The following is a 26,078-nucleotide window of genomic DNA, read 5'->3' as shown; positions in this document are numbered from 1 at the left end:
TCATGTGGGCACTCTCAGCATCTTGGGTTTATTTAATGATAAATCATAAATGTGGCACCAGATGTTCCTTGGTCCTGAGTTCTGGGAAGCATGTCAGAAAATGTCAGGGGTGACCATGGAGAGACATTCAGTGACCTAGTAAAGCTCTTGGTAACTAAGACTCACAGTGAAGAAGGAAGATGGTTTTAACTGTTTCGTGCTTAACTTATATAACAATTGATGTTTAACCCCGTGTACTTATTTGCAAAAGTCTCTCTTAAGATACAAAACTTTACAGATGAATATAAAAATCCTTAACTGATAAATATCTGAACTTACCTCTACAAAAATAATATGTGTTTTTTAATTCAGTTAAGATTTGTTATATATTGTCCTCTTTCTCTCTTGAAAAGTATGGTTGAATGTAGAACAAGCTAATTTCCTTATTTGTTCACAAAGTAAAGATGAGGGTCTGTACTACTGTACTTTCACAAGTGACCTAGTTTCCAAAGGAGAAGCAAAATAAAGGTTGAAGGAAGAACAGAGATGACATGGTTTCCATCATCACTGAAAAATTAAAAGAGATTTCTTTCAGTTTGTAAAAAAAAAAAAAACTTTTCTTGTGCAGAACCCCAAAGTGACTTATAACAGAAGGAGCTAAATTCGCTAAATTCCAAATTGACATTTAGTATCTCCCAAGCTTTATTTTGTTTTAAGTCATATGCTCTCTTCCTTTAGCCATCTCCAAATGAAACTCAAATCTTCCATCTTCCTTTACCGACCCACATAAATTAAGACATACCTTTACTTTTTTCTCCCATTAGGGGTGAAAAGTTTGCTATAAAGTTCCTGAATCTCAGGCTCAGTCCTCCCTGTATTTGTGAGATGGCTGGAAAAGGCACAGGTGCAGTCTGAAGCCATGGCATAGAATTTCGTGGTTATGCTATACCAGTTTGTTTATTAACTTGTCTTATTTTCATAAAATGTCATTAAATATGTATGCCTTCATAAACCCATGGGTGGAAGGAGAACAATATACAAACCACATAGTTGACTGCTCTCTCTGCACTGGGCATATGCAGATCAGGACGTGTCATCAGCCCATTTGGAGTCACAGACTCTCCAGAAAATTGCACAAATATATAACATCTTTATTCCATTTATGGATCTACCAGATGGCAGTTGACCTCAGAGTAAGAAACCCTAAAGAATGAGGAAGGTGTGTATATGTCCATCCCCACCTCCCAGTTTATCTCCCACGCTACTATATATAAAATAGGTAACTAATAAGGACCTGCTGTGTAGCACAGGGAACTCTACTCAGTACTCTGTAATGACCTATATGGGAAAAGAATCTAAAAAAGTGTTGGTATATGTATATGTATAACTGATTCACTTTGCTGTACAGCAGGAAGCAATACAACATTGTAAATCAACTATACTCCAATAAAAAATTTTTTAAAAAAAGAATGAAGAAGGTGATATCTTCACTTAATTTTCTTAAAGGGCCATTTTACGTTCTCTTCAATTTTGCATTAGCGTCTGACAGATGGGTGCTCGTCCAAGACCGCTGGATCCCAAATGCCACGCAAGGGGGAATGTCATTTTCATATTCTTCAACATGTTGAGGAAAGATGAGCACCATCAGGTGTATGTGTGCTAGGGTAGGATTTTTATTCCCTCACATTCCTTTCTTTCCTTCTTTTTCCTTAGGGGAAAGAACAGTGCTTTATTAACAAGATGACATGGAGGTTATTCCATAAGTGGCCAATGTTAGAAAATAGGGATGGTTTTGATGTGTTTTCTCTGGTTACTTGTTCTACAGATGCTGCACTCTGAGGAATCTGAAGGACCTCAGGCCTTTTCCCTCAAAGCACAGCAAGGACCTGCCTTCATGTGTCCTAGCCAGAGTCAGGACCAACGCTCAGAACTTGGGGCCCTGGTGGGCTCACCTAGGATGGAGCTGGGACCCTGGGAGTGAGTGAACCGAGGAGGGGAAACACTGAGGGGCGTGTGGGGAGATGGGGAGAGGAGTGAAGAGGAAGTGATATCAGAGAGAAGAGGAAGTCTTTATGGGCTGAATAGTAACTTGAAAGGAATAGCAAGAAAAACGTTTTGCACCGTTACATGAACTCTCTCTATATGGCATTACCATATAGTGAGAGATTTTGCTTTCAGGTAATGAACTGAACCAGCACATCATTGCAAACATTGCATTGTTGGTGAAAAGCTGGCAACTTTCTTGAGGAAGACTCGCCTTTAAGGTGATAGAACGTATGCTTCCTTCTTTGGGAAAGTCTTGCTATGAAAAAAAAATGTCAACTGAAATGAATAGTGCAAACAGTTTGCGGACTTGTAGCCAGTCCCTGGACTACATTTTGAGTATCACTGAACTAGAAAACCTCTAAAATAGTTGCACTTTAAATATTTATTTATTTACTTATTTATTTATTTGGAACTTTAAAATAGAGAACTTGGGCTCTGAAATTGGGCAAGGCTCAATGGAAAACCTGTGAGTACTCCTGGAAAAGTTACCTAATTTCTCACTTTATCTGATCAGTGGGAATAATCATGTTGGTATCTGATCTCAGCGGGCTGTGAACTTCTGAAAGGAATAACACCTATAGTGTGCCTTGGCAAGTAGTAATCACTCAATAAATGTGAGACACCGATATTTTTTTCTTATTTATTTATTTATTTTGTTATTACTTTTTTTTTTTGGCAGTACGCTGGCCTCTCACTGTTGTGGCCTCTCCCGTTGCGGAGCACAGGCTCCGGACGCGTAGGCTCAGCGGCCATGGCTCACGGGCCCAGCCGCTCCGCGGCATGTGGGATCCTCCCGGACCGGGGCACGAACCCGCGTCCCCTGCGTCGGCAGGCGGACTCCCAACCGCTGCGCCACCAGGGAAGCCCTATTGTTTCTTATTTATTTACTACACATTTATAAAGCAGCTACCCTCTAGCAGACCCTGTGCCAAGTACTAGGGAACAAAGATGAATGAAATGCAGCTTCTCTACGTAACAACCTCATAGCTTAGGGTCTTCACACTTCTGAGATTCTAGACCAAGCAGACACACTGCGGATGGATCAGTCTTAGTGCTTTCTCTGCGCCGAGTGAGTGAAGAGGGAAGATTCGCATGAACGAATACTTCACACACAACAAAATGGAGATTTCAGCGTCTTCGTCCGCAAGAACCAGGAAGCACCAGCGCCACTGGCTGAAGCAACAGGAAATGTGTCGGCTCACGTAACTAGAAGTCCAGAGTGGGGTCAGTTTCAATGCTGACTTAATCCTGAGGGTCTGGATCCATTTTTCCTGGTAGTCCTTTGACTCAGACTTTCTCAAATCATTGGCTTCACCTGTAGAGTGGTGGAGAGATAGTGATAACTTTTCAGATTTCGTATTCTGCATCCAACCAGGTCCAGAGAAAGAGAGCAGAAGTTTTCCCAGAAAAACAAGAATGAACTTGCCCAGAACCCTTGATTTCAGTGCCCCTGACTTGAGTCACATGCCCATTTCTGAACTAATCACCAGCAAAGAAGACTTTACTCTCAAGCCTGGGGGTCGCATAGGAGGGACACTGAAGGAGAAAACGGTACATAGTGTTCCCAATGGGTGTTATGGGATAATGACAGCAAAACCTCCCAGGAACTCCTAAAGGAGAGAATAGCTGCATAGAACTTTCTAAACCTCCGGTCTTGAAAAGCTTTTAGAGATAATCTATTCAAACTCCCCAGTCTATAGTAAAGAAACTCAAGACAAAAATAAGTGAATTTTTTTAACATCTTTATTGGGGTATAATTGCTTTACAATGGTGTGTTAGTTTCTGCTTTATAACAAAGTGAATCAGTTATACATATACATATGTTCCCATATCTCTTCCTTCTTGCATCTCCCTCCCTCCCACCCTCCCTATCCCACCCCTCCAGGCGGTCACAAAGCACCTAGCCGATATCCCCGTGCCATGCGGCTGCTTCCCACTAGCTATCTACCTTACATATGTTAGTGTGGATATGTCCATGCCTCTCTCTCGCCCTGTCACAGCTCACCCTTCCCTCTCCCCATAATTGCTCAAGGTTGCACCACCAAAGGTGGCGCAGCTGCGACTTTAACTTAAGCATTATTATTTCAGACCTATTGTGCTTTCAACATTAGCCTATTTTTTTCATCTTAACTAATAAAAACAAAAACAAGGCACACGATTCTGATTGTTTTTCCTTTGCTTAGGGATTCCAACAGCTGGCGGGTAACTGAGCTCAAACTGAGGAGAAAGGTAAGTGCAGTTTATGTTATATAATTGTCTACAATACCCTTTAGTTTCTTTTGAAGATATAGATTACCTTTCAGTACTCTGGTCTTGTGTAGTTATTTTGTCCCTTATCAATAAAATTTTAAAATGGCATCCAATGTTCTGAAAAAGAACTGTAGTACTTGGGGAGAAAAACTATTAATTTTCAATGACTATTGTTTTTATCATAACCTTCTGTATCTTACTAAACCGAGTTTTATTGTGGCTTCATTCTTTGGGTTTCATTGTTTAGTTGTGCAGAATTTTAAAATTATTTAGAAAGAAGTTTCTTACTTGGATCTTATGCTTAATGTATTATTTTATTTGGAGTGGATCCCAGGATAACTCTCATTCTAGTGACCAGCTTCACATATTGAAGCCTTATAATTAATTTCTCTAAATATAGCCACGTACAGTTTAGTGAATTTTTTCCCCAGTCTCTGAAACGGTTTTTTGGGAGGAAGAGATTCGTGAGGAGATTCTCACTGGTATTCTGTTTCAGTCCAGCAACCAAACCTTGATGTAAATCTTAAATGTCAAATCCTTAATGTAAAAAAAAAATCAGTCACTGGTCCAGCAGACCGAGCATATTTATCTGGCCTGTGACCCCTCAGCCTCTTCCATTCTGTAATACGTTTAACTGGGATTTTAGTGTTACTACATAAAGATGTATGTAAAACTGGTAATACCTTTGGGATACACAGTCTCATCAACTGTGTCTCAAATCCCACTAAAAGGTTCTTGTTTTCAGAGAAAAATAATTCTGATGTTTTAATAAAGGGTCTGGCCTGTGCATATTTAAACCATAGACCCTAAATATTCCTTTCTTATCCTCTCAGTTTTTTCCAGTGGGTACTGTACCATCTCTAAATATTTGATGAAGGCTATAAAGTGGATTAGTCCTCCACACTTCAGTGACTTGTGGATTTACTCCCAGCTGGAAGCATTTCTGTCCTAGGAATATCAAAATCAGTGACCTTTTGGAAGTCAGCTTGTTTCTCCATCTGTCTCACAATGTAGATGTGAGACATCAGACTGATGCCACGGAGCCATGCTTTCCTCCTTTTAGGTGTCAATATGCTGATTCCTATATATTGAGCTTTTTTGGCGATTTTTCATACAGGCTCTATCCCTTCACCTGGGTGAAGATAGATCACAGGTGAAGAGTACGTGTAAGGATAGAGCCTAGAATTTGTGGTTCTTTCTTCTTTTTAGTATATGGTTTCTCATAGTGTCTTCTAATACTCTATCCCGTTACTATCCCAAATGAAACTGTTTTTTTTTTTTCTAGCTAGGTAATGTTAATTCAGGTACAATACTGTGACTGGGAAAAAGAATAATGTTATAGGAAAATGTGTTTTAATTTTCTGAATTGTTGTCAGTTTTGTCACGTAGGGAGCTGGGTCCGTATGGCCTGTCTTAACAACAGTCTCTGCTGTTGTATACTGGTCAAAAGTTAAATTAGAGGTTGAAGGGAACAGATGTATTACTAATAATTTCCAAGATCACATCACCGATTTAAATTAAAGGGGACTTGGACCAAGTAGGTCATCAACATGAGGTTTTGTTATAAATCCTGATTTTATGTAATTATTTTGAGCCTTGTATTTTTGAGGAGGTAGACGGGAGGAATGATGATCAGCCTGTCCGTTCATATTGTCTACCTATTATCCTTCCTGAACTTAACCCTGATTTGGGTATATAACACACAAGACATCAATTTCATCTTGTTTCATTGAAAAAAAATAAATTCTGTTTCTCATTCAGGTGACTTCTTAGCCTATGCTGCAAAGACTGACGGCTTCTCGTCTTGCACACCTTCAACTTATGCAGTCATATCTCAGTAAAGCTGGAAAGGGAAAAAAAAATCCCTGATGGCTTATTGTTTGGGTTTGAAACCTTAGTTACATAAATTAGGCATCTCTTGGTTCCAGCCTGACTGTGCATGTGTTTCTTCTGTTTGTCTAGTACTTGGGGTTTGGGTTTTTGCTCTGGCCACTCCCTCAGCCTCCATATCTAAGGCCAAGCTCCAAGGTAACCTTCCCAAATTATAACTCCAGATCCCAGTGAGGCGCTTCAGGCTCTAAAAATCTTCATACAGACGGAAATTGTATCCATCTCGCTTTCTTCCCCTCGATTACTAACTCCTCAAAGCCTGAGGTTCTCTCTTGCCCCGAGAATGGAATCTACCCTAACCCGATGCAAACGCTGGTCGAAATTGACCAGGGCACACACGTGGCTCAGGCGTAGGACCAGCTCACAGACGTGTTTTATGCGTCCAGAAGCATATTTTAGAGACACTTGAGTGTCTTCAGGCAGAGCACGATTCCCAGGCTTTGAGTATGAGTTCCTGCCACTGCAGCAGTCTTAAATCACACCACGTTTACATTGCCTGCGTGTCCCTGAAGGGATTTGAGACTGAGATCGTGAAGCCTGACTTTTACCATCCGAGTATTTGGTTAACCCTCTTCTGGTTTTGTTGCTGTTGTTGTTGCTTGATCGCTTGTCTGTTTTAAAGAGAACCCATCCTTCCATCATCTCTAACGGGAGGCTTTCCTGGTGCTATGAGAGCATCACTGCTTACATATTTAATATGACGTTACTTTATTCTTGGTGACAACACAAAGGCAAATGCCTGTATTGTCCTGTGGGTGTGAGCAGCTCTAACACTCTAAAGCCTGTGACGATGATGACTTGCTTTTTGCACGTCCAGTGAATACGTTTCTGCCTTGATTTAGAGTGACACAGGGGAGAGCAGTCCTACATAGCATACGTGCTCCTCCCATCCTTCGAAGAGTGATGCAAATTCGTTCCTGGCTCTTTGATTATTTTGGTGTGTGTATTAGCTAGGATTAGGTTTGGTTGCAAGGGATTAAAATAACAAAAACAACCGTGTTTTAAACCGGACACCTGTTTATTTTGCTCTCACCTTAAGTGTCTAATTAGGCAGTCCAGGTCTGGAATAGGAGCCACAGGAGCTCAGGCTCTTTCTAATTTGCTGCTTCTTTCACCATCTTTAAGGCTTCCACATTGTGATTCACGAGGCTGCTTTCACTCCAGCCATCACGTTCACATTCCATCCAGCAAGAAGGAAACTAGAGCAAGAAAGGGCACATTCCACCTTTAAGGACTCACACAAAAAATTTCACACACATCTCCATTTATTTCTCGTGGTCCAGGGTTCAGTCTCCTGGCTGTAACCAGCTACTAGATAAGTTGGGAAATAGGATTCTTCAGATAAAAATTGGAGGTTCAATCACTGCAGAAGAAAGGGAAAATGGGCATTGAGAGATAGATAGGAATCTCTATTTCAATATATATAACAGAATCATTATTTCTATACCTTCACTTTTCACCTCTTGTGCAACAAACACAAAAATATTTTTTCCCAGGAAAAAATACGTATGTCCAAACATACTGAACACATCTGCAGTGAAAGCTGAAAAGTCCTAGTTTCCAGATGTATTATTTATTTTGATAATATCTGTGTTTATAGTAAATAATAAATCTTTGCTATGCATTTTCTAAACGCTAAGGTATTTTATATTGAGTGCCTAGGGCCATTTTTCTTTTACTGGACTAATCTAATATCCGACGGATTTACCTGCTGAAATTTTCCATGAAAATGAGTTTAAGTGCTGCAAATAAGCCATTGAGAGGGAAAAAAAAAAGAAAGGTGCACCAGCACACGAGCTTCACTTACAGAATTTAGTTAGGAGCTCGCAGCCCACTGGACACAGCCCTGAGCCACGTCAAGGGGCGTTTCCGAAAGCAAAGGGAAATGGGACAAATAAAGACGGTGGAGCTGCCTGCGGAAGCAGGGAGGTGGCTACAATGTTATGTACCGTCGTCAAAGAGCTAGTCAAGAAACCTGAAGGAAGGACATTTCTGCTGCAAGATACAAACTGGCAGCCCAAAGCATCTACTGACAGATGGTGAGAGCAGAGGGGCATTCGTGCAGTGTGATGCCTGGGGAGCACTGCTGCGGGTGCTGGGAAAACAGGTGACCTCGCTCTTGCTTGGGACCCGCAGGACTGTCGGATGTTGGCTTGGGCAACAGAGGACCCCACCTGCAGGCTTCCCCTTTGCCCCCAGCAGAGGTATCGGGGCCTGTGGCTGCAACCATCCAACAGGAATCTGCACTACTCCTCTCTGTCTGGAGACGTGGGAGCTTCTGTGGAGAGCATTCGACTGTCCTTTCCCATGAGGCCAAGGGGAGAACCGTGACCCTTAGTCCTTGACGCCACCCGAGCAGCCCTGGCATCTCTGCAGTGAGACAAGCCATAGCTTTCGCCCTATGAGTAGCAATGCAGCCCAAGAATTGGGCTTTACTCAGGGGCAATCAAACTGAGGGAGTATAGAGTAAACAGAACATAGAAGGGGCTCCTGAGAACTCAGAGCAAAAGGAAAGGGGCACCGGAAACCCACCAGCCAAGTGGATTGAGGATATAGGCCCACATTCGCCAAATAGGAACAGAAAACAGAATGAAGGGAAGGATGACATCAGGACAAAACCCTATAGTCTCTAAAACAGAAATGAGAGGCGGAATATACAGACCATGGCCAGACCATGCATAAAAATAGAGCCCTGACCCACAGCCAGCAGCAAGCAATAAGGAAACCAACCCTTATCTACAGTAACCAGCCCAGGAAGCCAGTGGCTGGGAGTCAGACGCTCAGGGAGCCTGACTGCTATCTTGGGTAGCAATCCGGAAAGCCAAGCAAGGACTTCTGTGACGATCAGCTCCAAATGCTCAAGACTCTAAGGCGGCTTCTCTCATTTTTGCCCCTCTTCCAGCTTAGGGCTAAACAGAGAAAACAAGCACGCATTCCTAACAAATCACCTAGGATGCTGTGCCTCTGGCTGACTGTCCGCAGCCCCCCATGCCAGCAGCCCCCATCAGGGCGCACCGGGAGCCTCCCTTTATTCCGCTCTACAGCTGTCTCACTCCGCTGTCTGCCTTTGAGTCTCTGCTGGAACACAAGTGACGGTGGCTGACTCCTTCGCTATGGCAAGCTCAGAGTAAATGGCCTTCTCCTGTTCTCGTTTGGTCGGTCTTCATTTATTTCCACAGAAACTATGAACCCTGCAAAACTAACCTCATCCGCTCTCCAAGCAAACTCCCCATACATCGTCACCTTTCTTATCATTCATTAGCACCTTTAGCTTCCTCTCCTGGAAAGCCTTCCCGTCTCTTCTCCACCCATCCATAACATGCCCTTTTCTCAAAACCCTGCCACCTCCAAGACGCTACCCCAGACTAGAGGCGACTTTGGTCCCACGTTAGGCTCATCAGCTTCTGAAAGCCCTGGGCATTCCCCATCTCCGGAGTGCACCTGGGGACTTGGATTATTTGGTTCTATACTATTGGTTGTCTTACTCTCTGATTTGAATGTGTTTGAATGTCCTTCCTACACATTCATTACAGGGTCTTTTACAGCAACGCTGCTCAAAGTAGGTCCACAGATAGCAGCAGAAGCCACTTGGAACTTTTGAGAAATGCAAACTGATTGGACCCTGCCCCACACCTGTCTAATCAGAGGCTCTCTGGGCAACTCCTGCACACTGCAGTTTGAGAGGCACTGCCCTGCACCTTCTGGCGCTGTTCTTAGGTCATCGGAAGTGTTCAATGAATACTTGCAGAACTGAATTGATTGCTTCCTTCTGAATGAGCCAAAGCTTCAGCTAGAAGCACTGCCTTTTGTCTTCAAGGACGGAACAAATGCGGCTGAACAATACCCCCTTGCCCTGAGAACACGCCGTAAAACACACATTCAGAGGCGTCTCCTCCCCACACATCCTGCCTTCACACACTTGAGAGACTTCAAGAAGCAGAGGCTTTTATGGTCTGTGATGAGTGAGTTAAATGCTAGCAAATTCGGACTTAACAGTAGTGCCCAGGCTGCCCAGCAGATGGGAGGTGCTTGCAGAAGAAAGGAGGCTAATGACCGTGGAGGGGGCGGGTCCTCACCAGAGGCTGGGTCAAAAGCCAGACACTCAAGGGAATGAAGACTCATAACCTTCGAGCTGTCACCACCAGAGAGGGGGGTTATCTCCCAGACAAACCCAAGGTCCACTCTCCCCAGGATGCTGTCGGGAAACTGGCATTAGTGCCATAAAGGCAAAACTGCCCAAAATGAAGTCTTTCTTGCCAAACACAGCCGCTTACGCAAAATCCGGACTCTGTAAGCAGTTGAAACCAATTGGAGAAGTCAAGGCTGTGAAATTCTCTTTCAGGACAACCTTGCAGGAGGGCTGCAAAGAGTATGCAGCCACAGTCACCGTTAGAAGAAAATTAGCTGCACAGGCAGATCCTTGTTATGCCTCTATTGGCTTCACTTTAAGGAAAGAAGGCCAGATGACCAAGGGTTTTTTTTGGGTTTTTTTTTCTTATTTTTCAGAAAGCATATGAAGTTGGTAAGGAAAAGGACATCCGAAATTAGAGAAAGAGATCGTAGCACTGGTCTTGCGTGTAGACCCTTGGCACTCAGCGACTCCTCAAACCCTTTCTTTTTTACATCACGGTGTTTTCTGAATGGTCCATGGGGTGCTTTGGTAATGGGGGCAGCAAAGAGGGTCCAGGGACAGGCTGTGAGAGCCACTAGCTGCATGAAAGGACCCAGACACCATCTGATGCAAAATCAGAGCTGCGCTCATGGAAGAGGTCCCTTGGGTCCAACAGACTTCAGGTCACACCTGCCCACACAAGCTTGCTTCCTTCCCAGAGCAGACGTCATGTGAAACACGCCATGCCTCTGCTGCACAGCTTTCGTGCTCTTCTTAAGAATCACACTGAAGTCATTGAACAGAATCTGACGTTTGTTATTGGCAATGTTCTGTACGTTATGCCACCGATGTGAAAAACTGATCTAAACAAGGCGACTGTATTAATAGCCCAATAATTCCTTCAGCTCCCCTCTGAAGGAAAAACATTAAAATTCCGCACAAAGATGTAAGGCGGCCTGCAGACGAGAAGGCTGGTAAATACATCAGAGCTGCCCGAAATGCGAGTCTTATCCTGGAACCATCTCAGCAATTAGCCACGCCAGTGCAGAATAAAGAGCTAAAAGCCAGTGATGGGTCCCCTGGGCCCTGGAGAGATTTCATAAAAAATTAATGCCGGGTAAAACAGAAACCATCGAAACTGCAGCTGGCGAACACGTGCGGTGCGCTTGGATCGCCAAGGCCCCGCAGCAAAGAGCATTTTCCACTATCATTTGTTAGACCGGAACATTCTTCTGTCATACTTCCTGCCTGTGCTGAAAGGCATTTTCAGGTTAGACACGAAGAGATGGGAAGTGAGGTTGGAATGAGGATAGGAGGTTGGCCGGCACACTCAGAATAACCGGTTGCTCTAACTTGCTCTGGGTAACCAGGGGGGTGCAGGGGATGAGCAGGAATAGCAAAATTCCATGAGGCCGAGCCATGGGAAGGAGCTCTCGGGGGTGGGAGGATCAGGGCTGAAGGGTCCAGGACTCGGGATAAACGTTGCTCTTCCCCTTCACTGGTGAGCTTAGGGGCTGACTGTGAGCCCTTGAGGGAAAAGACAATCTCTCTCTTGCTCCCCAAGGAATCCCCTGCAGCACCTAGCAGAATCCCTCGCCCATATGGAGGTCCAATAAGAAAAACACCGGCGGGCTTCCCTAGTGGCGCAGTGGTTGAGAGTCCGCCTGCCGATGCAGGGGACGCGGGTTTGTGCCCCGGTCCGGGAAGATCCCACGTGCCGCAGAGCGGCGGGGCCCGTGAGCCATGGCCGCTGAGCCTGCACGTCCGGAGCCTGTGCGGATGGCCTCCACCAGGTACGGTTTGGCCACATCCCTCACCGTCTCCTACTCAGTACGCTTAAAAAGCCCTGAGCAGGTGCCTGTTTGCCTGTCACCACTCGGAGGATGGATGGAGGCAACTGGCATCTTCCAGGAGCCCCACTCTAGAGGGACCTTAGAACATGTAGGGTTGAAGGGAAATTTTGAGTCAGGGAGAGATGATGGCTTGGTGAGAGTGTATTTTAGCTGAGACATTGAATTTGATTTCTGCAACAAACTTCAGTTCAAGTCTACAAACAATAAATGCTGGAGAGGGTGTGGAGAAGAAGGAACCCTCTTGCACTCTTGGTGGGAGTGTAAATTGATGCGGCCACTGTGTGAACCTCAGTTCAAGTCCCAGATGTGTAACTGACTGGCTGTATGAACAAGTCCCTTTGTGTCTTCAGGCCTCAGTTTCCTTATTTGTGAACAGAGATGCTGCAGAGGGCTGTTTAGAGCATTAAATGGCCATCATGAAAGAGCTTCACATGGTATAAGTTACCAGGCAGCCACGAGGTATTCATAGGTCACGATAGATCACAACTGGGTTTTCTATAATCAATCCCAATCTAAGGAGTAATAGAGGATACAGCTGCGTTTTTCAATGAAAGTATTTTGAAGCCAAATATTAAAAATCAAAATAAAATGCTTCTGATTTCTGTATCTTTCTAGGCTGTTCAGCCCTATGACACCCATTATACACATACATAAATACATATATATGCGTTATGTATACATGGCGTATACATTTTATATATTTGTAAATATACATACATATATACCACAGAATTCCTGCATAATAAATAATTGTATCCGTATGAAAATTAAAATAAATGTAGTGCTAATAAATTATTTATATAATTTATTATGTATAGAGAGAGAGAGAAAGAGAGAGAGAGAGAACTTAGCACTATGGGAAATTAAATTGGTACTCTCATGGGACTAGAGACTAAAAGAAGCCATGCCATGTTAGTCTCAAGATGATGTAATTAACTTGGTTGTGTTCATCTATGACATACTTAAGTTTTCTTTTCCTGTAGCCCTATCTCCCTCTCAAAAGGAAATCTTGCCTGAAGTTTCCAAGTGTATATGGTTGAAATCAGTGAAAGTGCAGAGAGAAGAGGTTGGTAGCAGTGACTCAGGCGCTGAATAGATTCACCAACGTTCATGGACACCAAGTGTTTCTGGTGGATCACGCCCATGTGGTACAGCTAGTATTTCAGAGGCTACTTGAACAATTCCTAGTTACCTTTGTGCTAAGAAAAATGCACCAAAAAGAAACACATTCACGGGAAGGACTCTGGCACAGTCGTCTGCAAACCTCACTGCAGAAACTGCAGAGTGAGCATCAAAGAAACGAGAACTTGTTCCATTCCTCAGTTGTATCTTGGTGCCCACACGTGCGATTATGCAACGGTCTTTGGCTCGCTTTAGAAATTCATAGAGCTTATCCAGAAGTTCTGCTGCTGTGATGACCCTGCAGAACATCAGGTCCTCTCCATTTCCGGCCTGACCCCACTGGAAGCTCTTCCTCCTGTTTCCAAGTTTAGTTTGTCTCTGCTCTGCTCCGCTTTAGAAGAGTCCTGCCGGCCTGGCTCTAGCGCTTCGGCTGGCCAGCAAGAAGATGTTGTGTGACATCGTCGACATCTACAACAGGCAGCAGCAGGGCCCTTGGACAAGTGAGTGCCGTAAACTGGGGCACCGCGTTGGAGCTGGCATCCTCAGGCCTCATTAGAGGAGTTTGGTGAGATGCCCAGGCAGGTCTGCCCTTTGACCTGCTCGGATGCGGGCTTCCAAAGGCAGCGGGCAACCACACAAAAGCTGGTCCATTCGCTTGTCATACTTCATCTAAAATCCTTCTCTGACCCACTCCCCTGGCAGCTTCCTTGTGTTGCCAGGGTTTTCATTTGCTTCTTTAGAAAGACACCCGTACGTATTCTCACATACACAACTGCAACCGGCCAGTTATAAATGGAATCCCCCGTTGACAAGAGTGAATTGCAGACGTAACTCCTGAAGACCTACTGGACTGAATAGTAAAAGCACTGCCACTGATTCCCCCACACACCAAAGCATCCTAAATTATTAGCAAGTTAACTGTTCTCTTCCCTGATAATGAGGAAGTAAAGGTAATATCAACTTTTAGAAAAAGTTAAAATGCGTGAGGTTGTTCAGTTCACACCTGCTGTTACCGGCAATATTCAATGTTAGCGCTGTGCTGGGGTTGCACACGGTGTTTTGGATGTATTTTCTTCTTTGATCTTCAGAACCTGTGAGGTAGACACGCTCACGATTGCCGCTCTACAGGTGAGGGAACTGAGGTGCAGAGACATCAAGTAACTGGCCCAAGGTCACACAGGTAGCAGGTGAGGAAGCCTAGATTCTAACGTCAGTTGTCATATTACCCTTAGGACCTGCAGAGTTCCTATTGGACTGGAGCCCACACCTGCACACACATGTGTGCACACACGCACACACACACAGCTGGCATTCTGGCAATTCTAACGAAGCAAGCCTTGTTTGCAGTGCGCCCCCGTTATCTGGTGCTAGATGTGGTTTTCAACTGCTGCTGTCCTTTCAATGAACACCTTTGTTATAAATTTGTGGAATTACTGTTAAGTTTAACTTCTGTTGATCATTATGTTCGTGTGCATTGCTATGTTACCATTTTATTTGCTGTGTTTTCACAATGCTTTATTATCACGGAATGCTTTTTAGCCCAAAAGGCAAGATACATGGGAAAGGTAGATGTGGGATCTCTTATTTGCTTCTGTGGTCATGGAGTCTGTGCACCACCAGAGTAAGGAATGGAATTGAACAAACCGAGCAGGCTTTGCCCTGTGTCAGTGCTGGTGGAGCTGCTTATAGCTTCCGAAGCCCTCTCCACTCTTGATATCTTTAAGTCATCAACGTTTGACTAGAAGATCTCCTGCCTTCAAACCTGGAAGACTTCATCTGTAAGAGATCCAGTTCTAGTTGACTTTTCTCATATTTTATATAGTCTTTTAAATTTAAGAAGTCTTGGAGTGTCTTTAAACCAGTCCAGTCAGAACTCTGGAGGCGCTAGGAAGCCAGTGCAAGGCTGAAGCATCTTCTGGGTGGTTCTGCAGTCCTCCCGTTGCCCCTGGACACACACTCACATCACACACTCACACAGACAGGCACACACATACAGGCACATTTTCACAAATACCCTTACGCGCGCACACACACACACACACTCAGATCAGTTGTTCGCCGGGTGTAGAGTTTCAGTTTTGCAAGATGAAGAAATTCTGTAGATTGGTTGCACAACAATGTGATATACTGGCCAGCACTGAATTGTACGCTGAAAAATAATTAAGATGGTAAATTTTACGTTACGTGTATTTTGCCACAATTACAAATAACAATAGTAATAAAGACAGAAATGTTCACGCGAGTGATAAGCACACAAGTGCATTAGTTCACTCTCACGCCTAAGGAGGAGACAGCTTTCCTCTGTGTGTCCTCCTGCAGGGCGCAGCCACGGGGAGACAGCCCTGCAATCCACTGCTCCCCGGGATGGTAGATTAAGGGTGACGCAAAGCGCTGGCCGGAGGGAACCATGCCCAGGAAAGCAGAAGCAGTAGAAGCTTCTGCCCTCTAGAGCTGTCACTGGCGCACTGGCGCGGATTCCATCTCTCCTAAAAGAAGACGGAAAGGAGCTCTGTCAGAGGAAGGGTCCTTTCTCAGAAGCCAAGCTCTGTTGTGGCAGCGGCTGGGATGGTGCTTTATAAATTCCCTCTTGGGGCTTCAAATACCGTGGTCAGACGTTGTGAAGGCTCCCCTGAGGCTCTGAGAAAGGTGTGAAGGGAGACAGAGGGCCACTCCCTCTCCAACTGTTCACAGCTGTGATTGTAAACTTTTCGCTCAGCCTGAATCTCATCCTCCCCCCAGCCCCACCTCCTTCCGGAGTGGATAATTTTCCCCCAACTCCTAAGGCTCAAGGGCACTGGAGGAAAAAGTCTCCCCCAAGACAGGGAGAGGTTGAGAGGTTTGGCATCTTTGAAGACTCATTGTTATTTATATCCACTCACCTCCCTCTGCCACTGCATCTATAACCAACAAAATCCAGATCCTGTTGCAGCTGGAAAAAACCAGTAGGGTCCAGACGTGACTGAGATTTTTGTTTGTTTGTTTGGGATGTGAAGTTTTGCATGTAAATCAAATAGAGTCTGCTGGAAAAGTCATCCCCTGAGCAAATAGTCCGCGTCCCGGGTATTGCCAAGTAGGAGAAAGATGGTAGTTTATTCGGAGAGAAGAGTGTCCATATCATATAAGTGAAAACTCAGAATCAAAGAGTCAAATTAAGGGAACTTGGAATCCCTCCACCCCGCACCTCCTGTTTACCTACAGCTCCCAAAGGCTGCTACATGTTTCTGACAGGAGCCAGGATCCCTAGGTGATGTGTTCAGGCCTTCCTGCCCTGCCCCTGGAGGAGACAACGAGGTATAAATTGGAGCTTTCTTCAAGGTTTATCAACAGGATGTTGGGATCGTGACCCCTTTGGTTGCAGAGAAATGGGAAGAGGTGTCAGGGCTTATGCACCGAGAGGATGCACGTCTCCCCAGAGGTCCCATCTCGAGCCCGTGAGGCCAGGGGACGTGGCGGGAAGAGCTCCATTTTCCCCGTGACTTTCCCACTGGAGTTTCCTCTCTCCAGGCCATGGTTGTGGCCCTACAGCAATGCTGGGAAGGGAGCGAGAGGCACTGGACGTACCGTGATGAAAGGTCCACGGCTTGATGTGCCAATCCTGGAACTGTCTGCTCTGAGGCCACCTTGTCTCTGCTCCGATCTGCCTGGGTGGGCGTGGGGAGGCTGTGAAGAAAGGCGTCCCCCCCGGAGCCCTGCCCACTCTCCTTAGAGAGGCCTGCTCGCGAGGGGGCCTCCGATTGCAGGAGACGTCCCACCACTCCTTGACCTAGAGGCATGGCTCGAGGTGCCTACGTTGTACAGTCGGGGTGGTTTATGTCGAGCGCCTGCTTCCTCCTGGGAGCCTGCAGACTCGTCCGTGCCAGGCAGAGGGGGCCTCTGTGAGCAGCTCCAATAAAACTCGTGGGCTCTGGGTCTCTGATGGTCTCCCTGGTGACGCCATTTCACACGTGTCGTCACAGTGTGTAGCTGGGAGCCAAGCGTGGGCTGTGCGACTCCCGCGGGTGAGGACCGTTGTGACTTCGTACCCGGCTTCCTTTGGCCTCTGCCCCATGTGCTTTTTCCCTTTGCTGATTTTGCTTTGTACCTTCTTGCTGTCCTAAATCATAGCGGTGAGGATGACAGGCTGGCGGGTCCACCTTGTGATTCATTGAACCTCGGGTGGTCTTGGGGCCCTTCCCCCCATCACAGGCGTGGTGATGCCATCTCTGCAGGTTGTGTTTCCCTGACCCCTTCGTTGACTGACTGTAACTGACTGTAGCAAATGGGAGACTGTGGAGGGAGTGAGGACGGAGAAGAAAGAAACGAGCTAGAGGGGTCCTTCCTCCTACGGGAGCCCAGACAGTGTTTCTGGGAAAGGGTGGAGCTCTGGCGGTTCCAGTCTCGGCCACACAACCCCAGCCCGCATGCCGTGTTGATGCCACGTCCTCCCTGCTCTTGCTGCCTCATCTGCCCCTACTTGTCACCTTGTCTTTTCCATCACCTGTGTAACCAATCTTCTGCGTTAAATTCCCTCTTTTAAAAATACCTCAAGTCATTTTTGTTTTCCTAGCTGAACACCAGCTGCTACATTCCTTAAATACATACCCTGTGCCACCTCCATGCCAAGCAAATGATGTTCAGAGACAAGACACCTTAGATCTGAGTCTATGCACCCAGCTGCCCCTGCAGAGGTCACATTTTCTCGCCCAGCAAAGGCTCACCGTATGGTCAGAAAACTCTGTGCTGATTTCTAAGACCCAGGACTGTGGGCAAAGGGTCTGTGATGTGGGTGGGCTTCAACCACCCATGCTACGGCGTGGTGCCCTCGGACACTCTCTTACTGACACTATTTGTTGGGCAAGAGAAAGCCATCGTGTGCTTGACTCTCCTCGGCTGGTGGTTTGGTAGAGTTAGAAAGTTAACCAGCACGTATGCATGTTCACACAATAATCAGTGAGTCTCAGGCCAGAAGTGTCACTGTGGTAGTGGTTTTGAGGGTAGCAAGCCTGTCCCAAAGGCACAACACAGCCAGGAATCCCAGGGGGACCTGGCAACTGTGTAACCTGATCTGGAGGGTGTAGGGCTGACCACGTGGGCAAGGGTAGCTAGGAATCCAGGACACTCCTGGTCCAGGATTTTAGGGAAGATTATATATCTCATCTTAGACATGATGAGCTGCAAGTTATTGTTGGGACATGCCAAGTGAAGATGGCTGGTAGGCAGTTAGAGAGGGGACTCTGAAGCTCTGGAAAGATTATGACTAAAGACCTAGATGTGGGAGAAGTCAGGATGGAAACTGAAATCATGGCGGTTGCTGAAATCATCAAGGGAGCCTGTGTAGCACATGGAGGAACTCCAGAGAGTGCATCTCTCAGAGGCCCGGGGGAAAGACCTTCAAGGCGAGGGTGGGCAACAGAGTTCAGCGCCTCCAAAGGTTAAGTAGATGGGAACTGGATCCTGTCCTTTGGATCTAGCAACGGCCATGGATGACCCTGAACTACAGTTTCCGTAGAATGATGGGGGCAGAAGCTGGCAACGAAGAGGGGAGAGAAGGAACGATAGCTGGGGGATGTGGGTTGAGCAAGGGTTTCTTAAAATACTAAAGAGACTTGAAGTTGAATACATGCTGATGGGAGGGAACTGCTAGAGACAGGGAGCCTGAAGGTACAGGAGGGAGAGTGGAGAAGCCGCACAGCAAGGCCCTGAAGAAGGTGACAGGGAACACAGGCAAAGGGGGGACACAGCGCACTTGGCCACGGACAAGGTGGGAACCTTTCTACTGTAGTAATAAGAAGAAACAGGGAAAAGATGTGTAAGTTTGCAGGCGAGTGCATAGATTTGGTAGCAAAAAACTGAGAGAATTCTTAAACAGTGGCATCGTTTTTTTCCCTAGTAAATTAGATCAAGTGACAGGGTCAGAAATACGGAGACAGTAAAGAAGGTTAGAGATAGCCACGACTGGAAATAGGAGTCTATAGAGATATAAAGACTCAGAGGAAAAGAAAGTATGGAAAATTTTAGAAGGAAATTTTTCTTTTCTTTTTCTTCTATTATTTGAAAAGAAACCAAAATGGTTTTCAGAAAAAAAAAAGTTATTTTCTAATTTTTGTAACACTCTGAAAGGTATTTACTCATCTTCCCTCCAGCTGGGCATCCCCCAACCCCCACCCCGGGCAGGAAATCTTGTGGTTAGATGGTGGCGAGGCTCTGTGGATGGTTCAGGAATGTAGCCCATGCCCCTCAGCTTTATTTACCCAACAAGGACACGTTCCTTGCTGTGCGTGGTCACAGCTGTCCGTTACTTGTCTGTAGGAGGGCAGACCCTCCCTCCTGCCAAGCCGCACCAGCCGCCCTCGGAATCCTGGAGGGCGAAAACGTTCCCTTGTGCAGGAAGACCCCTCCTTCCCAGCCTTCTGACCAAAGTGGGAGAGGGGAAGGGGGCGGAGTCTGCCGGGCACTGCAGGGCACTCTGCCCGGGGCTCCCAGCCACCAGGTTGGAAACTGGGAGAAAGGGGGGCCGGGGGGGGGGTCATGCCGGAATAACAGCAGCATGGCTGGGTGACCAGCAAGTCCCAGAGACGCTGCTGCTTCGCCAGCCTTCGAGAAGGGGGAGGAGAAAACGCTGCGGGATGGGGGGAGGAAGCGGGGGGGGGGGTCCTTAGGAAGTTATTTAAGAGCTAAGTTTCCTGTCGTTTAGCCTGTGTCCTTTGGAGGGAGTACTCCAGAGACGCCCAAAGCCAGCCTGCGCTGGGACACTTCGGGAGGGGACCGCAGGTAAGCAGCCGCCCCTTCTGCCGGGGCATCCCGCAGCCCTGCGTCCACCTCCTGCCCCTGGGTTTCCGGGCCGATCCGTCAGTTGGTGCCCGGAGTGCGGGGCAGCGGGTATCGGGAGCAGCCCCAGCGTCCAGTTCCGTTTCGCCCCTTACTCCGCATCTACGCAGCCCCACTTCCGAGCAGGCCTTCTCTCAGGCATCCCACGAAGCTTCCCTAAAGGCGCTGCTGCCTGAAAAGGGGCACCTGGGGTGCTCCCCCAAAGGACAGCCCCACCCCTTTCTTCAGGGGAGCGGACTATGGAGAGAGAATGCAGAAGGTTGCAGAGGGGGCAGGCAGGGCCAGGTAAGAACACCTGCTTGGCTGGCACTGCGAGTGGTCCAGCTCCGCTCTCCATCGCTGGCACCCCATCCCCCCAGCCGCAGGCAGCCGAACTGGAGCACCTGCCCCAGCCCAGACCTGACAAGAAGGGGGCGCTTCTGCCCACCTGCGCTCACCCAGCCTGGCCTGCACCCGGGCAGCACCTGGGGCGCCCCAGTCTCTGCTTTAATGGTTCTCTCTCCCAGCGGGCCACCGCACTGCTCTGTCCAAACATTCCCCTCCGCTAGCAGCCCTGCAGCCCACCCCAGCCACTCCCCACCAGAGGAAGGCTTTTTCCTGCCTTCTCTCTATCCGTAACCCTTCTCTCTCCCCTCCCCCCACCCCTTAACCCGCCAGAGCCTGTAAATCTGGCCGCAGGTATTTCTGGATACCCACCCAGACTTTACACTTCCAAACGCTACTGTCTGCTTCCAAGCCCCAGTGCCTTAGGAAGGGGCTCCAGCTGTGCTCCATTTTCGCTCCACACATTTCTGGGACAGTCTACTCCCCTCGCCTCTGTAAGGGCTACTTCTCATCTTCTGAGGGTGCGGAAAACAGCCGAAGAAACAGAGTCGTGACTGGGTAATCCAGGTGATCAAGGGGAAAGCTTCATTGGAGCCAGAAACAAGATCTCCCTTCATCTGGTCTGTTGGTCAACAAGACCCCGACGGGGAGGTGTGGTGATTAAACGGGTTGTTTGTCCACACAAACTCCAAAGGAAGGGGAAGCAGGCGTGGAGCAAGGGCAGTGTTAGCTGACCCAGTAAGTTTAGCGAGCGGGCTATTTACAGCCCTATTTAATATTGCAGTGGCCTCTGCCTCACCTACCCCAAATCTCCCCTCCCTTGTCCCGCCTCCTGTGGTCCTGACCCCAAGGCAGCGACCACCTTCTCACACCCTACCGAGCGAGTTCACTTAAGAATCTTGGTGGGCTCATCCGTACCCCGCCTAGACTGGAAGCTTTCAATTCAAGCATCCTCCTGTTTTGTTCTCAGATGTACCCCAAGTGCCCAGAATGCATGGGGGGGCTCGATAAATATTGGCTGAATTAACTTGCAGACGTGAATGCTTGAGAGGATGCCATGATCCTCTCTGGATCTGGCTCTGCAGGTAACTCTGCCACTGATCTGGACATGGGTGTATGAGTTTATTCTTATAGTGACGTAAGCCTCATAAGTCTATATAAAATGGGCAGAGGTACCTGCATAGGATAGCAAACGTTTCTTTCAAGAGATTGCCTTTAGGGGGAATGAGAAAAAGACCCTGCTTTCCAAAATCTTTTACGTTTTTCATTTCTTCAAATAAGCCCTCTTTCTTCTGCTTTCCATATGTTTTGACAAACACGAAATCTCCCTGAGATCCTTGGGGAACCGTACTCCATCATTAGACTCATCCTTCCTGCCACGTCTCAGGGTTCATTTATGCGAAACTCAAAATGTGTTGTTCTAGAGTCGTCACAGACAGACGTGTCTCCCTGTTTCTGAGTCCTTATCACAAATGCAACTGGCTTCACCTTCCTTTCCGTGCCTCCTTTTCTCCCCTCAAGGAGCCTGTGAGGCTGAGAATGTCGGAGTCCTCGGGGGCCACCTTTGGAGGCAGGAGAGCCATCCCCCCCAACACCTCCAACGCATCAGAGAATGATCCCCCCACCATGGAGCTTCATGGGCTGGTGCCCCGGGGCTTCAACCTGCAAGGTACAGTCACCTCCTGGGCCGCCACGGCCGGCCTTCCCTGCGGGTGCTGGCTCAGCACCCTCTGTCTCCACCGAGCTCCCACAAACACTGGTCCACGACCAGTCTCTGGCTTTAAAGAAAGGGCCTCCCAAACCCTCTTTTGAGTGGTAAAAGGCCAGGATCCTTGTCCCAGTTCTGCCACTTAATGGCTTTGTAATCTCAAGGAAGTCACCTCTGCAAAACAAGGGCATTAGCGGAGTCCTCTTCCAGCCCTACTGTTTTATTTTTAAGAATGTTCTCTAGCTGGAAGTTTCCACTTCCAAAACACTGTGGCTTTTGTGATTGTCTAGCTCACACCTCCTTCCTGCCCCGTCCCCGCATCCATCGCTGTGAGTCTCAGAGCTGGTGAGAGATGCTGGACCCTGACGGTAATGGGGATGGAAGCCCTCTGCTTCTCTCCAGAGCAGGCTGGGGGGCAGGTGAGGCAAGTTGCTTCCCCTGCTCTTGTCTCCGCCCATCCGGAGGGACCTGCTCTGGGAGCAGCCGCCAGCCGCTGACCTCCACTCAGCCCTGTCAGCTGTGACAGGGCCCAGTTACCAGCAGTGGCTTGGTGGCACAGACACCGCTCCCTTGGGCCATGGCAGGGACATTCAGACTTACGTCCCTGAACGGCATCCAGCGGGGAGCACATTTTGTCAGTTGCACACATGCACCCAAACCCACTTTTGCTCCTGAGGGGCTCTGTGTGCTTTCACTGGGGGGTAAACACCCACTTGTAGGGGTAGGTGCCCACGATCACCCTGTGTGTGTGGTTAATCTGCCTTGTCCGAAAGAGACCAGAGGTTGAAAGCAAAGGGAAAGGACAATGTGGATTACGAACAAACCCAGAAAGTCAGAGAACAGCCTGGGTCTGGTGGGCAAGTTTGATTGTGTTAGTATCATGTCTGGACGGTGTGATATCCAATTGCAAAGACAGAGAGATATCCAGTACCACCCGTGGGGTACCATCCAAACTGGGAGCAGGGGGCTCACGGAACTGAAGGGCATCTTCGGTTGAGTCGAGGGACCAAGACAAGGTGTGAACTTGGAGTTCCGAGCTCTGTCCCTACTAGCTGCTGCACTCTCTAAAACGCCACCATTAGAACCACAGAAATGAGTTTTAAAGGACTTGCTAGTCAACTCATCTAAATCCCCATGTTATAGGCTGGGAAATGGAAACCAATGTAAGCACTTGGTGTTCACTCCTTCACTTCTCAGTCTAGGAGTCTTCCTCCCTCCCTCCCTCCCTCCCTCCCTCCCTCCCTCCCTTCCTTCCTTCCTTCCTTCCTTCCTTCCTTCCTTCTTTTTAAATGCAAATAAAATTGAAAAGTGTACAGATGTCAAATTACCAAGCAAGTTATCTTGGTGTATTCAGTTTTCTAGCAAAATTCCCCTCTAGCAGAGAAGACTCTGGGACCCAGGAGAGGGGGGCAAAGTGCTGGAAGAATTGCGGGGGGAGCAGAAAGAGAAAGGGGCACAGGAGAAATGGGAGGCAGCACTGAGGCAGTGAGGTGTAGCAAAGTGTCCCCTGGTCCAGGACTCAAGAGACCCGGGGTCCTGTCCCACATCTGTCATTTGCTCACCCTGGGACCCCCAGAAAGTCATGTAAGTGTTCTGAGCCTCAGTTTCCCCATCAGCAAAATGGGAGCAATACCTACTCCACAGTTGCCGTGAGGATCGAATGACCAGTGGCTGTGAGAATACCCAATCAATGCGTGCTCATTGATCCAGAATGTGCAGCTTATCATACCTCTGCAAGGTCAGGAACCCACCCAAGGGAACCTTGATTCTAAGGGGGATATGTGCGAGCCTGCAGCCCTCATAGAATTAAAATGAACCAAAATGTTGCCAGTAAGAAAACTGCCAAAGAACTTGAGCAGGTAGGACACTTTTTAAAAATCTGGGATACTGGTTTTTTGGTTACTTATTTTTTGGAGGCAGAGGTGGGGAGTTAGTTTGAACTGAATTATTTTGAAAGATCAGTCATTATTTGCTTGGCAGTCATATGTGTCCACAATCCAAGTGACATTCTGGGGTACGTAATACAGGCCCTGGCATAGGAATGTGTGTCCAGTGAAAAATCAATCCCTTGAGAAATTAATGACTCATCAGCCCTAGAGTCATTGTAACCTTATTATTATTAACAGGTTCCAGGTTTCTTAAACACGCATCCTTTTCGTAGTTCTCATACAGATGAGCTAAGTGCTACATGCTCTGAAGATAGGACCTCTGAACCCAGGAAGTATAGCAGTAAGGCCCCGATGACTAGAACAGAAGAAAAAGAACACTGTCTTGATCAAGGAGGTCCGTTTCCCAGTTATCCTTCACATTTCAAATCTCTGTTTAATTGTACTAAAAGTGGGTGTCCTGGGACTAAGTCTTTCAAGTTGTCCCCAAGTCCCTGCTAAGACCTAATCACGTGGGTTTAAGTGCCGTCTTCTTGCAGTTTCCTCAGTGGCCACTAGTGGAGGGCTTGTACCTCGTGATCTTGCCTGAGGATGACTCCCTCCAGGATAACAAAGCCCTAAGACAAACTCTCCACATTTGTTACATGGAAGCTTTCCAAAGTGTCCCGTTAGCATGCGACTCTTGTGAAATTGACTGAGAAGGGCAGAGAGGCAAGAGAGGGAAAATGCTAGATTTTTCGCTTTGAACAGTCTTGTGGCAATTGATGTATATAATATATATTGAGCGTGTGTAATACCTTTAATTCACAACTTCAGTGACTATTTGGTTAAGAATTATTTTTGCCTGTATTTCAAAATGTACAAACGTACATAAGGTCCCTCCCATGTGGCAACATGAGATTTAAGAAACATTGAGATATTTGAGGTGACGGTGGAACCCCGGAGATGGGACCAGCCAGTCCATGGAGGTGTTTGATGTCCTCCTGTGTTTTTAGGGATCCTTAATGCCCCCTTTGAACTCAATTGTAGCCGAGAAAAATATCTGAAAATCCCCTCAGATTGTTTGGATTTGCATCCATCTCTAATGTTTTGCATGCTCATTTGGTGTTTCTGAAAATCTCTCTAGAGCCTTCCAGGTCTGGAAGGTTATTTTAGCAGGAGATGTTCCGGAAGATAACCTTATATTCTTGGGCTGGTTTGACTCTGTGTTATTAACAGTAGGTGATCAATTTGCAGTAGTAATTATAATACTCACTTGGCAGGTCTAATGCAATTTGAATTCAAACTGGAAAGCAAGCTAGATCTATAAAAAAAATCAAATGCAAGTGGGATCTAGTATTTTTCAGGGTAATGGGGTCTGTGCCTTTCTGATCGTCTCCTCCCTCCCACGACTCTGCGTCAGAACAAAATCAACTAACTGACTAGTTAGTCATCCATCTCGCCTTTGTGCAGAGTAAACCTCTCTGGATTCGAGGTTATTGAAAGAATAAAACAGGCCTTCAATGTATGATTAAGAAACGATGTTGTATAGAACCAGTTCACACTTTCCACTTGATTTGTGGGAAAATGTTTAATGATTGTGTCGGGAACGATCCCAGTCTTTCTCTGGGGACACAAAAATGAACAAGTCAATACCTGGCCTCAAGCAACTGTCCACCTAGTAGATGAAACAAACAAAGAAAAGGAATGACCAGTGGTGTCGGTGGAGTGGGAAAGAAGACGAGGAGGGTTTCGTAAATACAGGACACCTGAGTTAGGTCTTAGACGATAGGTAGGCGTGCCCCAGGCAGACAAGTGCCTGGAAGGGCATTTCTAGCAGAGAGCACAGTGTGTGTCAAGTAGTGAGGACAAGAGAGGGGAGATGAGCCTGAGAAAAGTAAGCAGGGATCACATCCTAACAGGCCTTGAAGACCTTACCTTTCCTCCTGCAGATACGGGGGACTTGCAAAGGATTCTAAATGGCAAATGACAGAATCAGAATTATGTTTATAAAAATAATAGGAGAAAATGGAGAGAAGGAGACACATTTGGAGGCTGTTGAGATACTTCCGGCTAGAGGAGAAATAGACCAATAGAGAAATAGAAATATAGAGGGATTTTAG

General features: G+C 47.0%; 1 protein-coding gene across 2 annotated transcripts in view; it reads left to right on the top strand.

Moving 5' to 3' along the window:
- Positions 1-4,206: 4,206 nt before the first annotated feature.
- Positions 4,207-26,078, top strand: part of F13A1 (coagulation factor XIII A chain) — a 152,236-nt gene continuing 130,364 nt past the window's right edge. The window contains exons 1-3 of one of the 2 annotated variants that reach the window (XM_079934613.1): positions 4,207-4,254; positions 19,925-20,001; positions 21,904-22,051. In XM_079934613.1, the coding sequence (XP_079790739.1) occupies positions 21,922-22,051 (130 nt within the window). In that variant the 5' untranslated portion in view covers positions 4,207-4,254; positions 19,925-20,001; positions 21,904-21,921. Of the gene's footprint in view, positions 4,255-19,924; positions 20,002-21,783; positions 22,052-26,078 lie in introns of those variants that run through there. The other variant, XM_079934612.1, reaches the window with a different exon arrangement.

This window comes from Stenella coeruleoalba (genome assembly GCF_951394435.1).
Source record: "Stenella coeruleoalba genome assembly, chromosome: 10".
Lineage (NCBI taxonomy): Eukaryota > Metazoa > Chordata > Mammalia > Artiodactyla > Delphinidae > Stenella > Stenella coeruleoalba.
The sequence above is the reverse complement of the archived record's forward strand: the minus strand, read 5'-3'. Positions and strand labels throughout refer to the sequence as shown.